At 39.3% G+C, this 19,509-nt stretch overlaps 1 protein-coding gene across 1 annotated transcript in view; it reads left to right on the top strand.

Annotated features, from left to right (window-relative positions):
• TOP1 (DNA topoisomerase I) overlaps positions 1 to 19,509 on the top strand; it is an 86,027-nt gene that overhangs the window by 31,117 nt on the left and 35,401 nt on the right. Inside the window, 4 exon segments of the mRNA XM_032605297.1 lie at positions 12,345 to 12,468; positions 13,662 to 13,717; positions 16,575 to 16,670; positions 17,679 to 17,754. Of these exon segments, the coding sequence (XP_032461188.1) occupies positions 12,345 to 12,468; positions 13,662 to 13,717; positions 16,575 to 16,670; positions 17,679 to 17,754 (352 nt within the window).

The following is a 19,509-nucleotide window of genomic DNA, read 5'->3' as shown; positions in this document are numbered from 1 at the left end:
TAACTTAGGCTTCCATGGTTTATAAGCCCCTGAAATCATATACAAAAGGTTGGGTATATGAGATATTCCAGGAGAGAACATTCCTAGCTTTCGTCAGGTTACCAGAAGAGTTCAGCTCTCACAAAAGCCAATAACCACCAATGTAAATGAAACTCAGCGGTGCTGCCCTCTGGGATCCAAAGGAGTCAGAAAGATGTTTTCTTGTTCATTTTGCTTCCATTTTTTTGATGTAGGAGACAAGTGGTTAAGCCCAGAGACTTAGGTTATCTTTGGATATAGGACCACTTATTGAAAATGAGGACTTAAACTTCCATTTTGAGTTAAAGGCAGTTGTTGGTGAGAAAGCCATAGGGTATTCTCATAGTGGTCAGAGTTTTGGTAGAGGGAACATAATAAAGTTCAGTCATTTATTGGCACAAGTGCCTGTAGCCTAGAGTCTCTTAGAACTACTTCATTAGGTTGGCTTATTGTCTGTGGACAAGATATTTTCAACATAAATAATAGTCAAAAGTTTCTTGTCCAATATATACAGAAACCTTCTACAAATGAATAAAAATGAGGCAGATAATCCAACAGAAAAATTCATGAGAGGATTGAGTAAGCTCTTCACAAAAGAAGATATCCACATGGCCAATAAAAATACTAGAAGACGCTCAACATTATTCATCAGGGAAATGCAACCTCAATATAATATCCTACACATTGTAATAATGGCTAAATATTAAAATAACACTAATACCACGATCTTACAATGATGTGGATCAATCCCATTTCTGATGGGACTATAAATTGTTAAATCATTTTGGAAAACTACTTAGCAGTGTCTTCTAAAGTTAACATATGTATACCCTATAACTTAAGAATTCCGTTCCTGAATGTGCTCACAACAGAAATGTGTGTATTTGTGCACCAAAGGGCATGTACAAAGCTATTCAGAGCTGCATTGCTTTTAATAGCCCCAAAGTGAAAATCTCCTAAATGCTCATTGATAGTAAAATGGATAAAGTGTGGTATATTCACATCTTAGGATACTATATATAAATAAATATGAAATAACTACTGTTAAAGTAATAAGCATAGGTGAATTCCACAAACCTATGTTGAGTGAAATAAACCAGCCAAAAAATACATATTGTATGCTTCAATTTACTTGAAGTTCAAAAACAAAAAAATTAATCAAGACCTTTAGAATTCAGTCATGGTTATCTTTGGGAAGGAAGGAAGGGTAGCAATTGTAAAATGGTATTAGGGGAACTTCTGGTGGGGTATCAATGGTATTTTTCTTAACTTTGGTGGTAATCGCATATTTATCGTTATTTTGTGATAACTCTGAACTCTGCACATACGATCAGAATATAATTATGTGTATATGCTACTTTTATTTTTAAAAGTTATAAAAATAAGGCTTATCAAGAAAAAAGATAAAGTGAGAATTCTAAGTGTTCTTTTTATGAGTAATGAAAAATTTTTAACTATTTTAAATGAAAATTTTAAATTAATAAGTCTTTATGAATCATTAACCAGATTAATTTCGCTAGTGAGGATGTTTCTTCACAAAATCATCTATCACTCCTGTGGTCGGTCTTTTTCTTTTTTAATTTTTAAATTTTATTTCTTTTTTTTTAACTTTCTGGCTGCGTTGGGTCTTCATTGCTGCACACAGGCTTTCTCTAGTCACGGCGAGCAGGGGCTACTCTTCGTTGCGGTGTGTGGGCTTCTCATTGCAGTAGCTTCTCTTGTTTCAGAGCATGGGCCCTAGGGTGCGTGGGCTTTGGTAGTTGTGGCGCGTGGGCTCAGTAGTTGTGGTGCGTGGGCTCTAGGGCACGTGAGCTTCAGTAGTTGTGACATATGGGCTCAGTAGTTGTGGCTCTCAGGCTCAGTAGTTGTGGCTCGCAGGCTCTAGAGCACAGGCACGGTAGTTGTGGTGCGTGGGCTTAGTTGCTCCACGGCATGTGGGATCTTCCTGGACCAAGGATCAAACCCATGTCCCCTGCATTGGCAGGTGGATTCTTAACCACTGCGCCACCAGGGAAGTCCAGTCCTGTGGTCCTTCCCCACCGCTCACTCATTTCTTACCACTTGATTATCTAGTTTCCATTTTCATTAGTCTAGTGATATTAATTTTAGTAGTGGAATCCAGTCTCAGTTCACATGCATCTTTTCTTCAGTTTGTAGGTGTCCAGCCTATATTAATATCTACCAAAGTAGATTTGAGAGCAAAGAATAATGCCAGTAATGAAGAAGTTCATTTCATAATGATAAAAAGGGACCAATTAATCAGGAGGACATAGCAGTTATAAATGTTTATACACTGATATCAGAGCCTCAAAATACATGAAGTAAAAACTGATAGAATTGCAAAGAAAAATAATTCATATTTATAGTTAGATTTTACTACCTCTTTCTCAATTGATAAGCAGAGAGAAAAGCATTAAGGATATAGAAGACTTTGAACATCATCAACCAACCTAATTTAATTGACATTTATAGAATATTACGCTCAACAGTAAAATACACGTGGAACATTTGCCAAGATATACCATATTCTGGGCCCAGGCCTTCTCCTTGAAATCAGCTTCCCTTGGCTTTCCACTTTTCTGGCCACCTTTTTCATCTTCTCATTCCAGTTCACAGAGTGATTCTCTTAAGTTTTTGGCTCTCTTCCTCTGCCACCTCTCTTGCCATTTACCCTTCTCTCAAATTCCATTTCCAGTCTCCCTGAACTTCTTTTCAGTTCCCCAAACACAGCATGTCTTCTGAATACTCTGGGTTTTTAAATATGCTGTTACTGATTCTGGAATACTCTGTTGCCCTCTTAAGAACATTCTTTTAGTTGCAGCATAGAGTTTACTTCTTTCAGGTATCCTTTATGCCCTCCACCCTCATATTAAATTTTTATGAGTTCCCTCGCACCTTGACTATATCCCTATCACAGTAATTACCAGTTGTGGTGGTGTTGTAATTGTCTCTTTACTTTTCTGTGTGCCTTATTAGACTCTTGAGGTCCCTGGGAACAATGTTGGGGTCTGTTGTATTCATTTTACATCCTCAAGGCTTAGTATAGTACCTGGCAGATAGGTGGTACTTAGTAGTGTATGTTTATTGAATCAATGAGTGGTTGACCTATGGTTACACCAGTTACCATCTTCTCTCTCCTTTTCATATATTCTCAATGCTATAGGATGGTTCCCTTTGGCCATCCCACATTTCAGATACCTTTGTGTGTGTGTGTGTGTGTGGTGAAATATGCATAACATAAAGTTTGCCATTTTGAAGTGGCATTAAGTACATTCACCATATTGTGCAACCATCCCCAGTATCCACCTTCAGAACTTTATCGTCATCCCAAATAATCTCTGAACCTCTTAAGTAATACCTCCTCATCCCCCTTCCCCCCATCCATTAGCAACTTCTACTTTTTATCTCTGTGAATTTTTCCACTCTAGCTACCTCATGTAAGTGGAATCATAAAATATTTGTCATTTTTGTGTCTGGCTTATTTTTCTTAGCATAATGTTTTCAAGGTTCATCCATTTTGTCAAATATCAGAATTCCATTCCTTTTTATAGTTAACTAATATTTCGTTGTATGTCTACCACATTTTTAAAAATACATTCATCTGTTGATGGATATTTGGGGTTGTTTCTACCTGTTGGCTGTTGTGAATAATGCTGCTAAGAACATGGGTGTACAAGTGTCTGTTTGAGTCCTTGCTTTCAATTCTTTTGGGTGTATACTTAGGAGTAGAATTGCTGATCATGTCAAACAAGAATTATCTTGCTTGCCATGTTTATGATGTGCTAGTTGATGTGAAGTGCCAAAAAATGTGAGATAGTCTTGACCATGAAGAACTTCATCATCTGAGGAAAATGCTTACAGATCAGATGAAGAAAAACGAATTTTCATGTTACCTGAAATCTGTCCAAAAAGACTTTAAAAAGATAGAAGTTACTATTTAAACCATAAGCTTTTTTTTTTTTTAAGTTGAGAATTACGTTTTATTTGACGGACTTGCTGAGGACTTAAGCCTGGAAGACAGCCTCTCAGATGACTCTGAGGGACTGCTCTGAAGAGGTAAGGGAGGAGCCAGGACACATAGGAGTTTTTGCAAGAAACCAGGTAGTAGGAAGGTCAAAAGATTATTTTTAATTAAAGAAAAACAGGGACTTCCCTGGTGGTCCAGTGGTTAAGACTCCAGGCTTCCACTGCAGGGGGTGTGGGTTTGATCCGTGTAAACCATAAGCTTTTAAAAATGGATCTCTTACTCTCTGATACATCTTACTTCACCAACCATAATTTGCAGTTGTGATGGGAGAAAAGATTAGGTAGAAGTGGCATAAAAGACTTTGGGATATAAATTTGGCCCTCTCCTGTTTTGCCAGAATCTCCTTTTTAAAAATAAAGGATGTAATTTTGGCATCATTTTTCTTGAAAAGTCCACAGTAGTTTCTTGCCTGTATCTAGGAGAAGGCCTCTGGTCTGGTCTATCCACTTAGGTCTCATGAGATCTTGACTAGGTTATCTAACCTTCCTCAACTGAGCTTTCTCGTCTTCCTTAGTTTCCCCATATTAATACATGCTTCAGAAGGGACCCTGGGAGTCAATAAGTATGAAAGCTCTTTAACTGTGATCTGCTCTACAGATGTGAGGAGATAATATTTTGTACATCTATTAAAAGCATGCTTTTCCAAGATTATAGCATAGGCAATCAGGAATTTGTTCTACGCAATTTTGTGCCTTTTAATATTTTCTTCATTTCTAATCAGAAGACTTGAGAAAACAGTAGCCTGTTTGCCAAAAGGCATTGGAAGAACCTGCTCTGAGTTTCTGTTTATATATGACTAAATCTAGCCCTGGATCTCTAATTCACATGTGAGTAAGTTTAAGACAGTTTAACCAGATGATGTGTTGTAAGCAGACTTTTAAATGCTTCCTGTTTTGACCTCTCCTGACACACTACCTCTTTGCAACAAAGCAAGTGTGTTGGTTATGGTCCAGTAAAATCCTGTACACTGTGTTCCTTTTTAAGTGACTTCTGATCTTAACGGTAGTTTTGGGTTTCTTCATTTTTCTTCTTAGCACATTAAGGAAACCTTGAGGATTGTTTAATCACCTCTGAAGCCCAGAATAATTAAGATGTAGTATGTTCTGTTCCAAAATGCTTCACTTTAACACCTTGATCATCAACCCTGCCTAATTTTGTGGCTATCTATATGAGGAAACAAGTTCTACAGTAATGTGTTTCTATATTCCCTCCTTCTCTGCTAGATATTAGCATCAGTCATTTTTCATTAGGCTACACTTCGGACCCAAATCCAGGAGGCCTCTTTGTCCTGCATAGTAATATGTACTGCATATTTGGAGTGTCAGAGGATGGGAAACAAGCCTTTGAGAGCTAGAATGGGATTTAGACCTACCTCTTAGGAGATCCCATCTTATTCATATGCTTTCTCCTTTTATTATTCTAATTCAAGGTGCAAAATAGGGGAAGGGGTGTTAAAGATCATTCCACCTCATCTCTTTTTTGTGTGGACATGAGTCTGAGGTGACATGCCCAAAGTCACATGGCAGGGTGGTAGCAGAGTGAGGATAAGAGACCAGGGCTTCTGAGTCCTAGTATGATTTTTCTCCCACTACATTATTCCTTCCAGTAAAAAACAAAACATAACAAAACAATCTCCCTCCCTAAGAAAGGTTAGTTGTGTTGCTAAACTGTGTTTAAATACAAGCATCTCTTTCTCATATGCATATTGTTGGCAGCTTAGGTTTTAAAATGCCAGATCATTTCATGTGCTGCCTCTTTCTTTGGGCCCCAAATCCCTAAAGTTTTTGGCATTAGAAGTATTAATCTCATTAAATTCTGACCCTGTGAAAACCCCATCTCTGACTCTCTGGCCTATAACATCACAGGAAGTTTCTACCAAAGTCAAATAAAAATAATTTCTTCTGTTATTTGTCTCTGATACTGCTTCTTTCCATTAGCATTGATATTTAGTACTTGAGGTCCTTTAAAGCAATATATAAATCCTCTCTAAAGAAATAAAAGGAGTACTCTTACCAGATGCTAAGGAATCACTGGACTTGTAGGATCTCACCAGATCCTTCTCTTGACAGGTTGCATTCTTAGCATAAATTATCTTTAATACTAGACCTCTTATATATACAACATAATTAAAAGCAATTGCGGGGGGGGGGAGGCTTGATTTTAGAAAACAAAGGACTGTCACATGTGAAACATAAGATTTCTCCTGCTAGCTTTTGACTGTGTGCATCTCTTGTCATTTTTAAACCTGACACTCAGGGTGGAGTGACAATTTTGTGGAAGGCCAGGGAAGATACAACTACTGTGAAATAGTAAGGGAAGTGCTTTTCCAGCCACATTGGCAGTGCTAATTTATACAGTCAGTGTGAGAATAAGGATGCTTTTGGTTTCTGCTTTCCCTTCAGTTCCAAATCCTACCTGAATTAGAGTTGAGAGAACATAGGCTCGTAGGGAAATGCACTGGAATTAAGCAACTGGTTCTCAGATTAGGGGCAGTTTTTCTGAAAGTAATCACATTTAAAAGATTGTTTACTGCTTTTTTTGTGAGCTGTTGCTGAAGCCCTCCATTTATCTACATGTCCCTATATCACCCTCTCTGGGGGAAATGGACAGTTAACATAGGTAAATAGAGAAGATTGGGTAGTTTAGAAATGAGAAAACTGAGTGCCACCACCATTCACATGGGAGTCAATGTGATGTAGTGGAAAGCACACTAAAATAGAAGTGGAGAAGCTAGGTTCTATCATTTACTAGCTGTGGGTCCTCATCCAAGCCGCTTAACTTCTGGGTCTTTTCCCATTTTGGTTGAGTGTTGATAGCAATACTAGCCTGGTCAAGCTTTCAAGTGTGTTGCGGGAGAATTCAATGTAATTATGCAGATAAAAGCTCTTTGGAAACTGTAACATACTCAGTAATTGAGATTATTATGATTACCACAAAGCCTGGTAGAATACCATTCAGATAAATTGAAGCTGTTGATTTTGGTAGTTGAATCTAATTTAGTAGTTACTTATTGATAACTTCTATTTTGGTGCCCTGGTTTTCATTGATATCTAGCCCTATTATAATGACCTACAGTCTTTTTTTTTTTTTTAAAGATTTCATGGTGGAAAGGGTATTTGAGCTAGCCATGGAAAGATGGTTAAGATCTTGTCAAGGGAAGGTGATGGCTAGAAAGAGTGACATTCCAGACAGCGAGAAAGCATAAACAAAATATGGAAGCATTGTAATGTACTTTGCTCTGAGAAGAATCCAGTTAGGTGGATGCCTGGGTTAACAGGATGGGTTAGAAAATGAGGGCTCCAAAAAGTTGCTTGAGGCAGAACTATTAAATGCTATTTTGAGAAGCTGGGACTTGATTCTAAAGGAGCAAGAAGCCTTTGAAAATAGTTGAGAAAGGGAAATATAGGACGTAGCTACAAGTGGCATGAGGGGGTCTAAGAAAAAGGATTCCTAGCTTGGATAACTGTGTGACTGTTTACCCTATTGGTAGAGATAAAGAACTTAGGGGAGGAATGGGAGTTCAGAATGTGTATCGGCTTTGGCATCTTTGGGCACATCCCTTTATCTGCTCTGGCCTGCAAACAAAGGATTAAATAATTTCTAAGATTCCACTCAACTCCCAAGTTTTAATAATTCTTGGGCTTTTGTTTAGTAACCTATTAATGGTGGATGAGCATTGAGAAATCTTCATTTCTCAGAGCCTTTCAGAAACTAGCTGCTGCATTTTTTCAAGAGGCAACTTTTGAATTTACCTCCTAGAATGTTTAATTGAACAAACATTATTTAAGCTCTAATTGTCTGCTTTCCTTTGAAGGGTATCCTCCTTTCACAGCTTGGAATCTTTCTAGGCTCTCCCAGAGGAATCCCCTGTGACTCCATTGGCTGCAACCTGCAGGGGTCTGCTGCCTTGAGGAAGTGGGCAGATTGCTGGAATGAGTTTGTCCTCTTAGCCATTAGTGGCTAGGTCCTATTCGCAGAAGATAAAGAGGCTTCTTCTCCCCTTAGCAGTGTTTCGTTTTTTGCTTTGTTTGGGGAGTAAGGCACCAGAGTGGTCAAATGCATGACTGCCTGAGTTTAAGTCCTAGTTATTGTTCGTTAGATGTATTTCCTTGGGCAAGTTACTGAATCTTCCCGTGTCTCAGTCTTAGTTGCGGTGAGCGGGGGCTGCTCTTCATTGCGGTGCGTGGGCTTCTCACTGCGGTGGCTTCTCTTGTTGCAGAGCCACGGGTTCTAGGCACGCAGGCTTCAGTAGTTGTGGCACATGGGCTCAGTAGTTGTGGCTTGCGGGCTCTAGAGCTCAGGCTCAGTAGTTGTGGCGCACAGGGTTAGTTGCTTCAAGGCATGTGGGATCTTCCCAGGCCAGGGCTCGAACCCGTGTCCCTTGCATTGGCAGGCAGATTCTTAACCACTGCGCCACCAGGGAAGCCCTGGGTAATGTCTCTTAAACAGGTTGTCAGCATATGACTCCTCTTCTGCATTGGACAGAATTTCCATCATCTCACTATCATAAGTGGAAAGGTGCTGCCCTTTAAGCCAGTGTGAAAGTCAAGCCAATTTTAAGTCTTGGAAAAAGAAGTACATGTTAGGAAATCCTGAATGGTGATGAGTCAGCCTAACTGATCCAGATTGGCTGCACTTTCTACCACTGGCCAAATTCTGCTTCTGACTTCCATGGCACAGCCTTAGACATGCTTCTGTATGATAGGACTTCGACCCCCAAGTGCATCTGCTACTTACTTCAGGTATATTCCTAGGAAAGACTACCACTGAGGCTCGCTCTTTGGCAGCACTTCTGTCGGTGTGGGGTTATGGATGAGGGGTAGGACCCCCGGTGCTCTGCTGTCTATTTCTGGAGGCAGGGACAGGAACAGCACCTGACACGTAGATACGATGTTAGCATTGTGTCCAGGAGACTTAATAGGGCTTCATAAACCCGTATTTCTAATAGTCCCCAATGGAATGCATTGTACCACAAGATGTTCCTTAACCCTGAATCACCGGAACTCACTTAGTCTAAAAATCTAAACTTGTTCTCTTATATCTAAACAGTTGGGAATAGAGGAGAGTGAGTTGCCTTTGGAAAGTCAAGTTGATAGTTTCATCTCATTTTGGTCTTTGTGATTAATTATGACCTACAAAGGGGTTACTACTCTAGCAGGAACTTTGAATTTCCTGAATAGATTTCCCTCTGGTTAGCAGGCAGAGGAAGTACTGACTTTTTTCACTTTCCTGGGGTGGCCTGGGTACTATCTCATCGCCATGTCATTTGTTGACTTCTTTTCCCTGATCTCTTGTTTGGTGTGGTAATGAATAGCAAAGCAGAAAACTGGAGGCCTATGTGTATACTTATGGTGTCCATGCTGTGATTGCCAGAAGGCCAGAGAGCCAGTTTTCTAGTGAAACAGACTAATGTTCTAAGAATTGCTTTCATTGAGAAAGAGAACAAGGGGGGTGGGGGTGGGGGTGGGGGAGGCGTGGAGGTGGAGCATAAAGGAATAAGGAATATAGAGCATTCCTAAACTTAGATTCCTAAGTCAGCCATTTAGAGTTTCATGGGAAGACAAAATGAGAAGTAGCTGTCCCAAGGGTTTTATCATTTCAGATATCCTAGATCTCTATTCTAGAAAGTTTCCACTGATGGTAGAATAAAGTTTTGATCTTATACATCAAATCTCAGACTGGACATGCATTTGTCTCTAACAACACCAGGCTACCCTTATGTGGTACTTATCGACTTCATGGAATTGTAATGATATTGATTTAGTGGAAAGTGCTCTGAACTTGGAGATGGAAATACTCAGTTTAAATCCCAACTGCCCTTCTTTCTAACATTGTAACTTTGAATAGACTTTGAACCACTGGCTCCTGTGTTTCTAAATCAGTCTAAGGGGATAATAAAGCCTACTTCACACGGGTGTTGTGAGGACTGAATGAAATAATGTATGTGAAAGCACTGAGCAGCACAATGCTTGCTTAGATTTTTCTTTTTTCTTAGTCTAGGGAGGGATGTATATATCCACCCATTAATATTATGGATGTAATTTTCCACCTTTTTTGCTTTTAGGCAGAAACTTCTGTAGATGACCATTAATTCCTCTTACAGTTAATGTTCAAAACAAAACAAAAACTGAAACTTCAGTGCTTGCATATAGAATAGTAAGCTCAGACATTTTGCTGGTAGTATCAAAACGATGGGCCTATGATTTCACATATGTAAACTCCTAAAGAATCAACTGCAATCTTGGCAACTTTGCTTTTTCACCATTCTAAAGCTGGAAGAATTAATGAGAACTGGAAGTAAGAGTGTTATTGTAATCGGGAGCCATTTTGTACAAAATAAAGGATAAATTTGTTTATAAAAACATTGCGTTTTAGTAAAAACAGATTATGAGAGAGAGCACATTGAGTAGAGAGTGACATCATAATAATGCTGAGAATAAAAAGCATGGTGGGAAAAATTGATCATCATGTGCTTCCAAGCATACTAGAGTTGAAAAGAAAAGTGTGCTCATATAGAAATTTGTTATTTTTCAGTGTGTGGCACATCTAAATAACAACGTAATGAGAACAACATAGAGGGAGGAGTACATCAACCAAGGAAAGTGGACATTGCTTTATTTTCCATCTGTGGTAGTTCTGGGTCTTCCCTACATCTGTAGTCCTGTTTATACTAGTCCCCCTGCCCTCCTGGCTGGATTCATAGTTTCTGCTGATTTATTATCCAAACTCCTATCTTTAGTTGGGGCTCCTTTTGTGCCCAGAGATGTGAGTGATAGCGATGCTCTCCTGATCCACATTCTGGGGCTCTCACCTAACTGGTCGCCATCATTTGTTTCTCCCTTTTTGGCCTTTGATGTGGCTGAGTATGCTAGCCAAATCTCTTTAGAACAAACTTCGTGGGATGGTTGTAACCTAATGAGCTCATTGCTGGTAAAATCTGTTTTTTTTCTCCTGGGCTGAAGGTGGTAAATGTGAGATAGGAAATACAGTCTATGGTGGGAAAGGCAAGAGCCGATGCTGCCTATAGGTTTGACTGTCCCTGTCAGCTGTCAGCTGTCCTGTGTCTGGGCTGACCCCCAACTCATAGCACTTGAATTCATGCTCTCTTTTGTTAACTTGTGGAATATATTGGCTGCTGAGGTGAGCAAGGTTCCTAAACCTCCTGCCCAGTGTACTGAAGAAAATAGTCATCCAGTGTTCACCTTAAAATACAGCTTGTGATTTTTGCTCTTTAGTCTTTGTCTACATGCATGTTTTTATATAACTGCAGTCATTTTATATATTCCTTTTTTCCATTTGTGTCATAAACATTTTCCATGTATATTTGTAGGACTCACAAATTATAGCATAACAGCTACATAATGATAATGATAACTGTGATGTATACCTTTGATATATCACAGTTTCTCCCTCTTGGTATTTACCAAGGCTGTATCTGGTTTCTTGGTGCTTTTTTGTTTGTTTATTTGTTCTTGTTTGTTTTTTGTTATGGGAGGCATCAAAATGAACATCTCTCTGTAATGTTTTACCCAGAGAGAAATCTCCAGGAGCTAGACCCAGGATATGAACACTTTAATGGCTCTTGTTTTGTAATGTCATATTTTGTTTTCCAGAGAAGCGGCACCTTTTTACAGTGCTACCACTGTGCCCACAAACCCCTTTAAAAGTAAGGCTTTAAATATTTAGCACAGGAAATGCCCTTGCTTTTAGATGGATCTTTTCTTATTCTCAGGAAAGAACCAAGCAGGATTTATAAGCCCTAGCTAGAAAAGCTAGAAGTGACTAGCTTTTCCTAAGCTGGCAGGAAACACTGACTGTGTTGGGCTGCTACTGCACAAAGCCCTGGCGTGGCTACATTTGTGATATGTCTCACATCTGGCACTGAGCCACCAAATGATTTTTGGTGAACTGTTTTTACCTCCTCACATCAGATGTGAGAGCTCAAGTTGGAGCTTTCATTATAGTTTTCTGCTGGTATAATGTTGTAGAAATACAGTGGGTTTGCTGTATAGTCTTAGTAGCTTAAAAAAATGTCCTGTTACGTTTAGAATGACTATGTTTTTTCCATTTGATTCCTTTGCTCCTTCGAAAAAATTAAAACATTAAGCACGATAAAGAAAGTCTGATGTAGCCAAGAGCCTCTACTTGAACCTTCTGTCAGGACTATTTATTTAAAGCATTGTAAGTTTCCATGGTTCATGTTATCTCAGGGTATCTTGTGAGTTAATCTTGTGATATGAACCCTGTGGTCCCTACTCTGTTTGTCCCTACTCTGCTAACTGTGTCTTATTTTTCACAGTGAACATAAAGATTCTGAAAAGAAACACAAAGAGAAGGAGAAAACCAAACACAAAGATGGAAGTTCAGAGAAGCATAAAGACAAACACAAAGACAGAGACAAGGAAAAACGAAAGGAGGAAAAGGTACAGAACTTTCCAGTGGGGAATGAAGAGGTGTGGGATGTACTTTTCATTTTGTTTACCTGTAAAAGCAGGTATTGAAAGTACCTTCATTGACTAGTAAGATTCCCTGGCCTTTGAATGAAAAAGGTCTGTGTCAGGAGACGTCAGAGCCAACCAGAGTCTTAAACTATAAAAACCGAAGCCCTTTACCACTGTATTTCATGCACCAAACCTATCCATATCATTACCTTACTTTATATGGCAAATGGATAAATTGAGGGATGTAGGGTTTCTGGGAAAGTCAGTTTTCTTTCATGGGGAGAATTAATTCTGCTAGCCAAATCTCTGTAGAACAAACTTTGTGGGATGCTTGTAAACTAATGAGCTCATTGCTGGTAAAATCTGTTTTTTTTCCACCTGGGCTGAAGAAGGTGGTACATGTGACATGCACATCTGGCTGTGAATAAGTAGTAGTACTGTGCATAGACTTTTTAAAAAAAGTTTTTATATTAGTTTCTGAAAAGGTAATGCTGGATGGACTTGCTAAATTCAGACAATATGAAATAGAGAATAATAGTGAGAAATACATCTCCCTTTTACCCTCAAATCATTGTCGTCTATCTTTCCCTTTCTGGAGACAGCCACTGAGCTACTTTTTGTATTCTTCCATTGGTACCGGTGTGTGTGTGTGTGTGTGTGTGTGTGTGTGTGTGTGTGTGTGTGTGTGTGTGTGTGTGTGTGTGTGTTCGTTCCTCTGAGTGTATGTGTGAAGATTTTTGTAATGTCTGGAAAGTTGAAGGAGGGCAAAAGTAAATATACTTTGCCTAAATCAGAGAAGATAGGAAATAAAGTACTCTTTTTTGTTTTGGTTTGGTTTTTTATTTCCTGTCTGCACTGCCAAGGGCAAATCCTTGAGAGGTGGAGTATATTTATTGAGGGAGAGGGACCTACCATCATTTAAAGGTAAAAAGCCACCATTTTGAAGGGAAACATTTCTCAGTAAATTGGACAGTTCATCTGAAGAATTGTTAAAAAGGAGTCTTAGAAAAGTGTCAAGACCTTTGGTCCACCTGTTTAGTTTTGCTAACAAGAAGAGTCAGTCTGGGATCAAGATGCCCCAAGAGTGGAGGCCAGATCATCTCAAGTAAGGTAGAGGCTTCTTCAAGTTTAGTCCTTTTAAGGTACTAATCAGTTACTGTTGTTTTACCTTTCAGATTAGAGCCTCTGGGGATGTAAAAATAAAAAAGGAGAAGGAAAATGGCTTTTCTAGGTAAGATTCCTCTGCTGCCTTGGCTTCTCTTTCTCTGTGTGCATCCAGTAGGCCAGCTGCCCATGTTACAGTGTTGTCTGATCTTACCTAAGATGCACTGACTGGCCATCTCCAGGTTTTCGAGGAAGTTGGCAGTGAAAGGACTTGGTCTAAGCCAATGTGAGCATTTCTAGAGTGCCATTTAGTGAGACTGACCAGCACATTTTCTAGAAGGCTGTTTTGAGTGGAGAAGGTTGGCAGGTGAGACTGACCAGCACATTTTCTAGAAGGCTGTTTTGAGTGGAGAAGGTTGACAGAAAGAAGCTTTTTTAAATTGAGATATAATTTAACATTCCATAAAATATACCCTTTTAAAGTATACAGTTTATTGGTTTTTAGTATTTCACAAGGTTATATAACCTCCCCATTATCTCTATCTAATTTCAGAACATCTTCATCACCCCCAAAAGAAACTCTGTACTTAGTAGTAATTTTGGAGTTGCCTGAAAAACCCCTACTCTGAACCCCTACTCTGAATTGCCCCTATGCTGAGGCTCATATTTAAAAACTAACTTGATTTGCATTTTAGGGACAGGTGTAGATTTGAGTAGAAATATTTTATATCTTTTCCAGAAGGAAAGGAAAATACGCACAATCTAGAGGTCACTTTTCCTTTACTTTTTGGGGCCATTTTGATTGTTTTCCTCATCAGCCTCAACTCCCTAAAATAAGCCCGAATGTCTCCTCTGGTTTCAAAAAACCCAGAACTTATATGATCATATATTCTCACCTGCTCCACTAAATGGCAGGATGCATTTACGAGGAGTTGTGGGGAGTATTTGCATTACTGTCCAGGGCAAAGTGTTTTGACAGTTTTGCTTCCTTGAAACTTTGAACTTTCAGTTTCGTTTGAGAACATTTTTGAAAATTGTTCCATTTACTCTGGGTCCCTTAGACCAGGGAGAAGCAAGTGCCCTCTTCAGGCATGTTCTGTAACTGTTCTAGGAATGCAGAATAGTAAAATTCAAGAAGCATTAGAGCTGTAAGCTGGGCATTCTGATTTCTTAGATAACAGTAACTGAACACAGGGCAACTATTTTCTGCCAGGAGACTGCCTTGAACTTTTATTAAACTAAGATATGATTAGACTCTCTGGACTTGGTGTGTAGTCCTGGTTCAGTTTCAGACTTTCTGGGCTAGACGGTCAGAAGCACACCCTTCGAGGCAGTGGTCTCTGTGTTCACTTTGCTGGACTGCTCTCTAGCTTGCATCTGTATCGTGGTAGACAATCCACATGCTTCACTGGATGGAACAGTTTTCTGGTAATTGTTTTAAAAATTCTTTCTTCAGGCCTAGTAACCCTTCCCAAGTGTTTTTAACTTCACTCATGACAGTACTAGGATCTAGCATTTACTTAACTAGTTGGGTAAATGGCAGCATTTCTTTCTTTCTGGTGCAAAGCCTTTGGAGATTTTGGACACTTGGGGCTGTGTCAGTGGTTTCCGTCGTGGGGAGAAACAGCTATAGAGGTCAGCATTTGGGGAGTGTGCATAAATAAGGAAAGAAAGCTAATCTGTTTAAACATTCAAATTCATTTGCAAGCAAGGGGATCCAGTATGCTTGGGGTGGGGGCGGGAGTGGGGGGACAGCACTGAAACCCTGTGAATATCCTTTCTTTGGCAGCTAAATCTGGATGCTTATCCCTTTGCCCCCCTAGAGATGAGTGGCTTTGTGTCTGGAGGCCATTCCCTGTGCCGAGTTAGTTAGCTTTGTAGATGCTTCTGGCTGTGAGCAGTGCAGTTCCAACAAGATGTGCCAGGCCAGGGAATATCCCAGGCTGTGGTGATTGCTGGTCCCATTGGTTGTTTTTTTTTTTTTTTTAATGTATTTATTTATTCATTCATTCATTCACTCACTCACTTATTTATTTATGGTTGTGTTGGGTCTTCGTTGCTGCATGCGGGCTTTCCCTAGTTGCAGTGAGTGGGGGCTACTCTTCGTTGCAGTGCGCGGGCTTCTCATTGCGGTGGCTTCTCTCGTTGCAGAGCACGGGCTCTAGGCATGCGGGCCTCAGTAGTTGTGGCTCCTGGGCTCTAGAGCACAGGCTCAGTAGTTGTGAGGCTACTTAGTTGCTTAGTTGCTCCGTAGCATGTGGGATCTTCCCGGACCAGGGCTCAAACCTGTGTCCCATGGCAGGCAGATTCTTAACCACTGCGCCACCAAGGGAAGTCGGGTCCCATTGGTTTTTTAACTTGTTCCTTCCTCTTTTTGGTTCAAGATAGTCATCTAACAGAATCATCTTTTTATATTCAGAAGGCAGAATCTTAGCAAAAATAGGACAAGGTACTCTTCTGTGTATAAAGTAAGTAAACCAAAGGAGGAAGTTGAACAGTGAATAGATTTGGCTTAGAATGACTTCAGTTTGTTTTGGGCCTCAAGTTTGGGGAATACATTTTTATTTCTTTTTTTGTGAAAGCTATATTTTAGCTTTTGGAGCACTAGAATAATCAGTTCACATCACTTGAAGGATCAGATACACAGACCCCTCAAAAAAGGGGAGGAAACAACTTAGGTTTGTTCCTGTTGTGGTGTGGGTTCCATTGGCGCAGATAGCTAAGATGTAGTGGAAAGAATCCTGAGAATAAGGAGTCCGGATCCCGAACCTTGATACCGCCTCTTCATCTGTAATTGAGATCAATACTGTCTACCTCACAGGGTTGTAGTGAGAATTAAGTGAGAAAAAGTACTCATGGAAAACCTTTTAATATGTACACATGTATGTTGTTATCCTTCCACTAGCTACCTCCCGCTACTTTGCATTACTTGATATAATGTAGATGTTCCACTGCTCATTAACTAGCAATTTTTTTTTCTTTAGTCCACCATTGATTAAAGATGAACCTGAAGATGATGGCTATTTTGCTCCTCCTAGAGAGGATATAAAGCCATTAAAGAGACCTCGAGACGAGGATGAGTGAGTATTTCTTATTACTTTAATTTTTTTAAACAAAAAGGAGTCGTTTAGACAATAATACACAGAACAACTGCATTAGTTGACTTTTACTCATTAGGAATTTGTGATTAATAGACCGGGTGACTGATTTCTCTTTGAATTATGAGAAATAGGGTTTCTTAAATAAATAAGTAGTATGCCTGAGGCTTAAATGGAGTATATATATTTACACTTTTCTTACGTTTTTTCTTATTAAAAAGGTAATGCATATTTATTGTTGGAATTTCAAATAATCCAGAATTCACAAAGAATATTTAAATTATTTAAGTTACTTTAAGTTTATCATCACCTACCACAGATAAGTTTTCATTGCTGAAGCAGTTTTTCCTAGGATCTGTGCCTGTTCGTACCTTCTGAGTGAAGTTTCCATGTATAGAAGTAATAAAGTTGCTCTTACGTAAAACAGTTATTTGAGACTTATATGTACCTCTTTCTCAAGTTCAGTCATTGCGGTTAAATCCTGTTCATTATTTTCAATCTTGCAGAGTTTATTATGTTTTGGGAATCTACAAAGGATTTATGGTAGAAGATGGATGGAAAGGGAGGAGGGAAATACTTAATGAGCTCATTTGTATATATTCAGAATTCATAGAGAATTTCTTTCCTCCCCTTCCTTTTCCAGTTACTACTTTGTGGTAGCTATTGTTGCCCTCTGTGTGTGCTTCCCAGATTTCTACCTTCTAGTGTTGTCTATGTTTGTATGTATTCCTCTACTCCACTTCCCTTCCAGGCCTGCGTGTAGTATAAAGTTGTTTGTTTTGTTCTATAGAGGACTGTAACTATTGGTCCTTGGTCTGGCCTTCTTTACTTTCTCCATTCCTGTTCTTGACTGTAGAATGCCCAGCCAAGAGTAATAGCAGCCACGCCTGCCTTGGAGGCCGCCAAGAAGAGTTTGGAGGTCCTAATCCTATTGGTGAGAACTACTGAGTCACAATTGTGTTAACTGTGTATTCATGTTCCCCTTTCTAGTGCTGATTATAAACCTAAGAAAATTAAAACAGAAGATACCAAGAAAGAGAAGAAACGAAAACTAGAGGAAGAAGAGGTTAGTAAAGAGACTTAGGCCCTTTGGGGCTTGAGTTTGGAATAGGGAGTTTTCCATAAGATAACTTTTAAAGGCCAAATGGGTTTGAGGAATTTATTGCTCTGTTGTAGAGGAAACACTGGGAAAAACTCTTAAGTGTGTTACAGTGGCTGCGGCACTGTTAGTTTTAAGATCTCAGCCTTCCTGGGTGTCTACCCATAGCTATGCTGCCAACTGACATGTTCTTGGAGAAACTGTGCTCTCTTCATACATACAGGGGAAGTGTTAGCAATAAATCATATTTTGGCTTACAACCCAGAAGAGTTTTCCCTAGGAATGTTTTCTAGTGCTTTCTTATATCTAACAAAGCTTGCTCGTCACTCATTTTGGGTAACTCTCCCTATTTAAAGTCCTTTAAATGGGTGTCCCTTGGATACAGGATTAAATCCAAGCTCTTTACAGCTTCTTCCGATCTGGCCCCTGCATCTTGTGCCTCTTCTCTAATTTACCTTGTTCCAGCCTCACAGACCTCCTTTTCTTCTTTCCACACCAGATTCTTTTGTGCTTCAGGGCTTTATGTAGCACATGCTGTTCCCTCTGTCTGGAACACATATACTCTTCCTCTTTTCTTTCTCTCCTAGCTTATAACCTTCCTTAAAATCTTAGTTTCAATTCAGGTACTTTCCTAAGGGTTCTATTTGATGCTTGTGGTAGATTTAACATATACTAATATGGTTCCTTCTTTTGACACTGTCTATTTCTTGGACTAAAAACTGTGGGCGAGTAATTCAAGAAAAAGATGTCAGAAATTCACAGGGGTCTTAATCTTGCACTCTCCTAAGAGAAGGGGTTGAGTAAGTTACTAGCTTTGCTGCATTTGAGTTTAGCCATTGTCTTGAGCAAAATGGATTCACAAGTATAAAGTCTATAGCTTGAAGTATCGTCAGTAAAGATAGTGAAAATAAGGGGCAGTGAATATTAAAAGTGTAATCTATCATAGTAGTAATAATATTAATAATTCAAATTAAATGTACTAGATGTTTACAGTGTACCAGGCACTATTATTCATGCTTTATAGGTATCATTTCATTTAATCCTTACAACAGTCCTTAGAGATAAATATTGCTACTATTATCTCCATTTTACACGTGCAGAAACTGAGGTACAGAGAGGTTACATCATTTGCCTGAAGCCACACAGATACCAAGTGGTAAAGCCGGGATTTGATCCCATGTGGTTTGATTCCAGAACCAGCACACTAGCTGCCATGTTATCCTGTGGAACTTTGCTGATCCTCCAAATCCACAAGAAGGCAGAAGGAGTGTCTTTAATGAAATCATATTAAGAATATGAATGAGTAGGTGAGCCGTAGAGAGATGATCAGGGCCTGCATTTAGGGAATTGTAGCTTTTCTGACAACTAGCCTGTTCTTGGCAGAAGCTCAAGTGTATAAGAGCCAACTCAAGGAATCGAGAGTGAAATGTTGAGTAGTGAGTATGATAGTCACTCCACTTTCATGTAGATTACCAGTACAGACCAGTCAATAAAGAAATGTAAAACTTTAGCTCTCCATGCGTTCTATATTGCCTTTATGCTTATGTTGCATTTATGTAAAATAATACCTTTCTCTGGGTTTCACAGAGGTTAGTAATAACTGTTAAAACCATCTGGGAGAAAGAATGGTTGACTTCATTTATTTAATTGTCTTAGCGACCCTCTCCCTACAGGGGAGGGGAAAAAAAAGCAGGCTGAAAGACTAAATTAATACCCAGTCTT

The sequence above is a fragment of the Phocoena sinus genome, chromosome 15 (assembly GCF_008692025.1).
Source record: "Phocoena sinus isolate mPhoSin1 chromosome 15, mPhoSin1.pri, whole genome shotgun sequence".
Taxonomy (NCBI): Eukaryota; Metazoa; Chordata; class Mammalia; order Artiodactyla; family Phocoenidae; genus Phocoena; species Phocoena sinus.
The sequence above is the reverse complement of the archived record's forward strand: the minus strand, read 5'-3'. Positions and strand labels throughout refer to the sequence as shown.